At 35.7% G+C, this 8,702-nt stretch overlaps 1 protein-coding gene across 1 annotated transcript in view; it reads right to left on the reverse strand.

Moving 5' to 3' along the window:
* Nucleotides 1-1,474: 1,474 nt before the first annotated feature.
* The window catches only part of LOC107098762 (E3 ubiquitin-protein ligase Itchy-like), a 45,356-nt gene continuing 38,128 nt past the window's right edge, over nucleotides 1,475-8,702 (reverse strand). The window contains exons 17-22 of the mRNA XM_015396599.1: nucleotides 7,153-7,293; nucleotides 6,945-7,065; nucleotides 6,754-6,858; nucleotides 4,622-4,718; nucleotides 3,984-4,056; nucleotides 1,475-3,876 (exon numbers count right to left, since the gene is read on the reverse strand). Coding sequence (XP_015252085.1) covers nucleotides 3,777-3,876; nucleotides 3,984-4,056; nucleotides 4,622-4,718; nucleotides 6,754-6,858; nucleotides 6,945-7,065; nucleotides 7,153-7,293 — 637 coding nt within the window. The 3' untranslated portion in view covers nucleotides 1,475-3,776. The remainder of the gene's footprint in view (nucleotides 3,877-3,983; nucleotides 4,057-4,621; nucleotides 4,719-6,753; nucleotides 6,859-6,944; nucleotides 7,066-7,152; nucleotides 7,294-8,702) is intronic.

Genomic DNA, 8,702 nt, shown 5'->3' on the forward strand with positions numbered 1-8,702 from the left:
CTCTGGTTTTAGCCATGGAGAAAACTCTTGGCTGGATAGACAATTTCGTTACATTTAAACTTGCTTCTCCGTGCATCTCCGCTATCGGGACGGAACCAATAATAGCAAGCCGATGTATTTTTTTTTTTTTTATATAATATTAAAAAAAATTGTCAATTTTAACGTTTTATTTAGATTACAAAAATAAATCGTAATAAAAATAATCCTATTTATCATGTTTTAACAATTTAGACCTACGAAAGACTGATTTAAGACATTTAATTACCAATTAAGGCCTTAGTTTTATTTTAAAGAATTCAATGCTTTTTAAGACTTTTTAAGGATCCGCGGGAACCCTGCAAACATTATTCATAGACAAACTTGTGTGTACATTAGGGGTCGTTCACTTTTCGTTTTCACAAGTGTAGTAGGCTATTAACCCCTGAAGGCACTCATGCCTTAATCTCAGTTTTTGAAAGTCATAAAAGACTCAAACAGGATTAAAACACTAACTAGATTTGATCCAAGTTTAGTTGAGTAATAGAACTTGTTAACATGCTGGACTCATATCTACTTTGCTGTTAAAAAAAACAGTTCCACTTACCTTCCATGATTTCTTTAATTACATCCAGTAGGTGTCTCTCTGATAGGGTGTGTCATTATTTAATATCTAATGCCTGCATTTTTCTTTGCTGCCACAGGCTTATGATGGAGGCAGGAACTTAGAGTAATATTATCTAAACAGGCTGCCCAGTACATTCCTATTGTTTCCTCCTGATTTGTGCCTCCTGATTTGTGATGCAGAGGATTACTGATATCTTCATTAAAGGGATTTCTGCCTCAACTAATTAGACTCCTGAGGGAGATGAACTAAAACATTAGAATTCATATATTATACTATTGGTAGGAAATCTATAATTAATAGAGAGGTATACACACCTATATGACAAACGGAGCATTTTTAGGGTGTATTAAGTCTTTTTATTGATTTTAAAGAGTATTAATAAACACAAGTGTAAAAAACATACACTTCTTAAGGTCCCTTTTCAAATGATGACCTTTCAGCTCTATTATTGTATAATTTACTGCACATGGAAACTGAAATTGATTTTTTTCGGTTTTATTTCTTGCAGGTTTTAACAAAGAAAGTATGTCAGTTAGTATTTAGCAGAATTTTTCCATGTCTGTGTCCATGGGTCTCAGTCCTGCTACAATAAAGTAGGGAATGAAAAAAGCAAAAAACAGGAAGATTTAAGTCATTTATTCATTTATTAATGTGACAATTCTTATGTTACACCTCTTTCATTTACATAAGCAGGCAGAGAGAGAAAAGAAAATAGAGCGTTGCCTTAGACATCTTATTTAAAATCTTTTACAAAAGAAACTTTGTTATGAACAGCATTTACATCTTCTCATCCTTACTGGACTGACAGTGGTTCGGTTGGATAAACAGGCTTCTGGGAAATATTAAAAACCAAAAAAGGGCTTTTTTTTTATTGATTTTAAAAACAAAAAACAAGCATACTTTATGGCAATTCCACATCTGCTTGTTATCGATTCAAGAGTTATTAGAGGAGGCGACAAACTATGAGTAACAACCTTTCCTCCTGATACATTCACTATTTTCATACAGTAGTTGTTCTTTCAGCTGAAATTATGGATCAAGCTTCATACGTAGCTCTACTGCACATTCTCCAGAATATCTCTGATCACTGGAGGATTAAAACGAATTTAACCATAAGGTCAACCACCTCTGCTGGGTGGAAATCTGACAGAGGATAAGGCTACAAACTGAGAGCTCCTGCTGCGTTCCAATAATTTATCCTCTGCTGCTTCAGTGTTCGACTACAAGCTTCAAACAGGAAAAAACCTTCACATGTTTTATTCAATTTCAAAATTAACTACCTCAGCTTTAACATGAATCATCCAGGAAGGAGTTTGTCTTCAGATACCTTTAGTGATGATTAATGAAACACGATTTACTGCTTTCGTGATAAATAATAAATAAGAGATATAGTGTTCTTTACCTGCAGTCGCAGCACATTTATTAGCACCCCTGGTCAAAATAATAATTAAACTGAAAGAAAATATTTTAAACGTATAATTGAATAAAAAAAAAATATCTGAGCAATAAAGCCTTAATTTCTTGGACGTTCTGATAAAAATAGTTCAAAATTTGTCATATTAGTTGAGTTTTGAACAAGAGCCCCTAAATTGGCCTCTTTATAAATCTGTTCATAATATTGTGATATTTTCTGGCATTGAGGGATGCCCAAAAAGTCTATTTTAAACTTTCTGAACTTTAAATGGACCCTTTGCTTTGATAAAATAAGAATAAAGTGACATTTTTGTTAAAATAACGGTATTTAAAAAAAAAAATGCTGTGGGTCGGTTTCTCATCTAGTAAAATCGGTGATTATGTGACAAACTCAACCCAGGGGTCCCAATATTGTTCATATAAACACAGATTCTACCAACGTTCTGGCTTTCTCTAATACCTACGTTTTTATTAACGCTATAACTTAATATAAAGCTGATGGCCAAATATTTCCCTGAGGTGCTCATTAATGTGCAGGTATGTCACATACAGCTGAAAACAAACTATAAATGGCAGAGGAGGTTTTATCACCATGAAAATAAACAATTTGAAGGAAATATGTTTTGGGGAAAAAAGGTGAGGCTGGATTTAAACATTACACACCATCATTTTTCAATTATTGCTTACATTAAAACTGTTTTAAAGTCTGCTGTAAGGTATGGATTCGTTAAAGTAAGGCTAGAAAACAGTTGTATATAAATCAAATGCTACATGTGTTTAAAGAGAAAATCAGGTTGGTTAAGAATGAGTTAAAAATGGCTCTAAGTATAAACAATATATTTGGCTTGGAGTAAAATTGGTCTGTTTCTGTTTTTTTCCTGGGATTTTAAAGCAATTTGTTGATTTAATTAAGACTGTTTCTCTACATTTAATAGAGTGATTAAAGCTGCTGATAGGGTCATTAAGATTCTCCTAGAATACTCTAATCCATACTGTCCTGTTACACATCACAGTGTGCACTCCAGCCCTATAAAACTAGGGTCAGATCATTGGTTTTTAACATTTGCCACCACCCCTAAATATAATGGAGATTCCAACACTGTTCACAATCATTTATCGGTTCACAGACTTCAGCGTGATACGATCCAGAGCACAGAACAAGCAGGAATCTCTGAAGCACCAAGACTGTTTGTTACCTCAGATTTAATTCAGATGAGCTTTTAGAAGGCGTGTTAATGTTAAATGATAGAGGAAGATTCATCTTAATTATCAGCTTATTCACAAATAAAAAAGCAAGTCTTTATCAAACCAAACAGAGTTATTTTTCTCTTTTGGAGGAACTTATCTGTGCTGAAAACAAAGAGACCTTTTAAATGTGGCCATAAGACTTTAACCTCAGGCTGACGACATGTTTAGGAGGTGAAAACGCTGCTGTTCTGTAGAACTCATATCATTTAAAGCCAGGTTTTCTACGATTTAACTCACATTCTCAGAGATTGGTGAAGACTTAGATCTTGGTTTTTTAAGGTATTTGAAACTCTGCTCCGAGTCATGAGGCGATGAGGAGCCTGCTGTGAGCTCTGGGAGCAATGAGTCTCAATCACACTACTGTACATGCTGGCAGCGATCTCAACAATTCTCCTATTAAAGACACTCAAACGGAGCATGCACCGATGAGCATAAACACTCCCAAACACAAACACTCCCTGATTTAAACACTAACGCTTTTTTCCGCTGTGCACCTTAACGCACCGTCCTTTCACTCCTGTCCAAATCCTTCTGTCTCCTCGATGGCGAACATTAACTTCTCTTTCAGTTGTTCGTAGCTCTTGTAGGGCGGTAAGTCCAATCTGTTAAAGCTGGGAGCATAAAAATAAACACCTTAAGGTTTGAGAACAAATAGTTCCTAAACATCACAATCAACACAAACAGCTCAGGTGTGTCTGAGGTTTTTCTGTAGACTTACCATGTGTGACTCCTGGGAAGCCAGTTTTCCTTTCCCACCTTCTCAATGCAGAACTTCTGAGGACCGTTGCTTCCTATAAAGAGCAGAACTTCAGCTGTTTGCTCCCATGTGTTTCCATTTTGAACCTTAACCCTTAATTATAACACAAAGTAACTTTGACATCAGCTGTTTTTCAATCTCTGGTTCTCCAGCTGCACTGAGGCAGATCAGCGGGAACTCCAGTGTTAAAACAGCATCGCCACCAGCTCCCCCTGCTGCCCTCAGGTAGAAGGTACAGGTCTATGAACCCAAACTGTCCCCCTCCCTGCTCCTCATCATTACTACTGCAGCAAACTGGGCTTAACATTGTTTTACTTATTTAAATTATCACTCAAATAAGTCGACCATTGTTCATTATATTTGGCTGTGAAATATTCACTGCATAATGTTGTGAATAATGGGCACATTTTATCATGGGTGTTTATGGGACTTTTGGAAGGAATCTGCGCTTTATTTTATCTTTTTGCTGTTCCATCTATTATGATGTTCACAATAGAGGAAGGTTGACTATTTGAATAAATAAAAAAACGAAGCAGGTAGCTAGGAGTATTAATCAGATGAAAAGCTCAGTGAAATGTTTAGACGAAAGGATCAGTTACCCATAAGGTCAGCGAAGCCTCCTCCAGGCAGACGACAAGTGCCGGTGACAAACTGCAGCAGCCTCATCCGCTTCTCATTGTCAAGCTCCTTCATGAACTGCAGGAAAAAAGCAGCAGGATTCAAAGTTTAACTACGATGAAGAATCAGTTACAATGGCTTCATCATAAAAATAACTTGCATTACCCTAACAAGAGCGTAAGTACAATTAGAATACAATTCCCCAGATAAATAGTTAGTAATAAAATTATGGAGCTGTATTCAATTAAAAACATTTTAAATAACAACTTTGTTGATTGCTTCTGAAGGAAAATAAAGTAAATTATGCTTCATATAAAGGTCAGGTCAGTGAATGCCTCATAGCCAGGAGCCATTAGGTCGAACTGAAAAGGCTGCAGTTTGGAAGCTGATAGAAGAAAATGAGGCGTTAAAATTCAAAGTGAGGGAAAGTACAGGGATCTTTATATTTAATTAAGTTGCTGTACCAGTATTATAGTTATCTAAAGGAAAATAAGAAACAAAGAAAGCATAAAGAAGGTAAAATCTAAAACTAAACATCCTATGGAAGAACACTTTTCTTCAATCTTCCAATTTTCTCTTAGAATATTATTAACACCTTTACTCTTTGATCACAAATTTAAAAAAAAATATTTTGATGTTCAGGATTTCTTCTAGTTTGAACTTCATTCTTAAAATCTCAATTTGATCATTTTTTGATATTACAACCTTGAGAAAGGGAAATTTAAATTCACCACAAAGCATCAAACATGCACAGACATTTCTCTTCCCAGTTGAACTAACACTCCTATAAAATGGCACGAAACAATTTAAAAGTAAAGAGCATAACGGCAGTTCTTACTGCATTAACTACCAACATAATTTTCAACAGCTGTTTTCTGAGTTCCTCAATAATCATCATTTGAAAGGAGAAAAATCCCTTTTGTTAAACGTGTGAACTACCAACAGAGATCATTGACCCCTTAGAGCAAAATGAACAATAAAAATGTGTTAAAAGGACTTCAAATATCTGGTTTGTTATGGTTACAAAAAGATAAATCCAAATGGAGACAAATCTGTTCTATTGAAACAAGATAAAAATAAATCCTCTTTTAAATGGTATCAGGTTTCAATGAATGAAATCCAGGCCTGCTTAAGGCAAAATACATGGATGTTTCAGACATCTACTTATCAACCTAAACTAGGACGGGTTCTGTGAACTTTAAGTAATAGGGAAACGGCTGTTCCAACCGTTGCATATGCAAATTCTCCTGAGTGGTGCACAAATTTACACGAGTGAATAAAGTGAATGTGATTGGTCGTTTATCAAGGAGGCAAGGTTGTTGTGGTGGAAGGTTGGCAAGCAAGTTTGGTTGTGGCCGGTTTCTCTAAAGCATCTCGCTAACCAGTTAGCAACTTAGTGCTAGTAGGTTCCCAATGGGAAATTCCATTAGGACCAAGTAGCACTAAATTGGTGACTTAGAAACGACACTGTCAAGGAACGCTATGACAGCGGAAACATGCAAGAGGAGGAGAGTTTTGTGTCGGAGGTCGTGGATGAGTCTCCTCCATCATACGTTTTTTATTTAGAGGAGGAAATCGGGGATGAAAATGTTGTGGAAGAGGACGCCTGGGCAGCAGAAGCTTGGTTTGGTGTAGAAGGCTTACAGGCGTACATGTTTGAGCCCTTGCCTCACAACGCTGCCAGTTCTGTTAGTTCTACGCCTGCTGAAGACACAGACGTCCATCCCCGTGAACACTGGGACGGAACTCAATGGTAAAGGAGATGATTCTTATTTCAACCGTATATTAGCTGCAACATATCAATCAAGTTGCTATTGCCGAGAAAATATGATTGACAGATGACCGTTGATATATGATTGGCCGAATTTAGGTGTACAAGCTGACGTATAACTAACTGGCCTGTATAAGATAATGAAAAAACAAAAACACAGATTTTAAGACAGGATTTTTTTTTTTAAATAGAAAAGTTCTAACTTTTGGGACAATATCGTTTGATAAAGAATACATTTATATACACGTTTAAGGCAGAATGATTTGACATTTATATATGACTTCCCTACGACTTTAAAAAACTAATTCAAGAAAAATGTAAATCCCAATGTTTCCCACCAACCTGCCAGAACCAGACTATCTGTTTACTGGTCTTAGTGTAGTGTCTGTAGATGGTGTTTCTCTGCCAGTCTCCAAGATCAATCTCTTGCATTCCACACAGCATCACCTGTAAAAAGACAACTATTATTCAGAAAACCTTTTGGTGCTTCCTATAGCATAAATTATATCTAGATAAGTGTGTTGCAGCTATACCTCTAACTCTTTAGCATCAAAATACTGCAGGTACTGCTGAGGAAGGATCTCATTAAAGCCTTCAAAGAACGCCTGCATCTGGTCTTCTACTCCTCTAAACAGCCGCCACTCTGCTACCAACCTGTAGGGGGCAGTAAGGAGGTAAACACACCTCAGCTCAAAAGTCAACCTGTGGAAGACGTCAGAACAAGAACATTTAACAACCCACTTGATGTATTCCTCCTTGTTTTCCTCGGTGACGGGGATGTCTCCTCCGCCCGGTTTAAGCTCATGGGTGGAGATTTCTCCAAGGATCTCCTTATCAACTGAGAAGAACATCTCTAAACCACAGTCCTCGATGTTGTTATCCCTGACGTAAAACAAAACGTATTGGTTACAATGATATCATTCACCAGATCAGAGACTTTGTGGTGTAATAAAAGTTACAAGCTTCAAAGATAAATTATCCAACGGGAAAGAATAATTATTATTGTGTGGATTTTATCTTGTTTTGCAAGGCGAAATGTTAATGAGATGATATTAAGAAATATGATCCCCTTATTGTGAGGGTAGAAACATGGCCTCACAAAAATAATCTGATAAAGGGAGCTTCTTATAATTTTAATGGTATTGTTCACCCAAATAAAAAGAAGTCAAATTGTAATTAAGATAATAAAGGTCTGTTTCTCTTATTGGTGAATTTTAAAGATTCTCCACCTATATAACAGATATACAACAAACACAAGCCCTTTAAATTATACTCCCAATGAAGCAATTAAAGAAAATCAGAACATAAAGTTGGATTTAAAGTCAACAAAATTTCCTGAGCTTTTTATTTTTTTGTTTTTAAACAAGATATTAGCAAACTGAAACTACTGGATCATGGTCCATTAATATCTGAAATAAAAGATGACGTTGCTGGGTGGAGTTAATCCCGTTTATGACTCAAGAAAAGAGGCGGTCAAAGTTAATGTTCTCCCACAGGTTTCATATTCAGCTCTAAATCTCCCAGAGGAGACTAAGGATAGGAAAAAAAAATTATATCACAATGTTTCTGGCAAACAAAATAATCTAGAATCAAATAATGAACCCTACATTTACCCAAAAGGAAGGACTCTCCCTTGTTCAAGACATCAATATTAGACAGCACAAATAAAAAAACCTTTAAACTTGTGTAACTGAATGAATAGAAGATTTTAATGATTATTGAATCAAAGGCCTCAGTTTTCCGAGTCTGTAATCTCTGATTATTCTTTGATCTGAGTAACGGGACTAATTTATATTATGAAACTTAAAAAAAACAATCCGACATCCAGTGGACCTTCTCCAAAGGATAGGATGGGATTCACGTTTTATACCAATTAACTAAGTGTCAGATTCAAAAGCTGGCATCAATGTTTTGAGATATCAAAGATCAATTCAGGATAAGAAATCAGGATTTATATAGATGTTGTAATTAAGGCATTACTTAGAAAATAATAGCAAGAAAATATTAATGTTGGATCAGACATAATAAAAATGTTTTTTTCAATTTGCCGTACCAATAGAAATTAAATAGGAAAATGATTTTTAAAATCTTAGACGGGAAAAGAAAGTTTTTAAAAAGAAGATGCACTATTAAGAAAATATAAATGAGAAATAAAATCTAGTACAAATTTAATCTAAGCAAGACTGGGCTCCCAGACAAGTATAGGAAGTAACTATTTAACATGGAGGGAACATGGGGGGAAAACAGTGAGATATTTTAGACCAGCAGCACTGATGAAATGTTGGAGGCTG

This window comes from Cyprinodon variegatus, unplaced genomic scaffold (assembly GCF_000732505.1).
Source record: "Cyprinodon variegatus isolate N-32 unplaced genomic scaffold, C_variegatus-1.0 Scaffold808, whole genome shotgun sequence".
Lineage (NCBI taxonomy): Eukaryota > Metazoa > Chordata > Actinopteri > Cyprinodontiformes > Cyprinodontidae > Cyprinodon > Cyprinodon variegatus.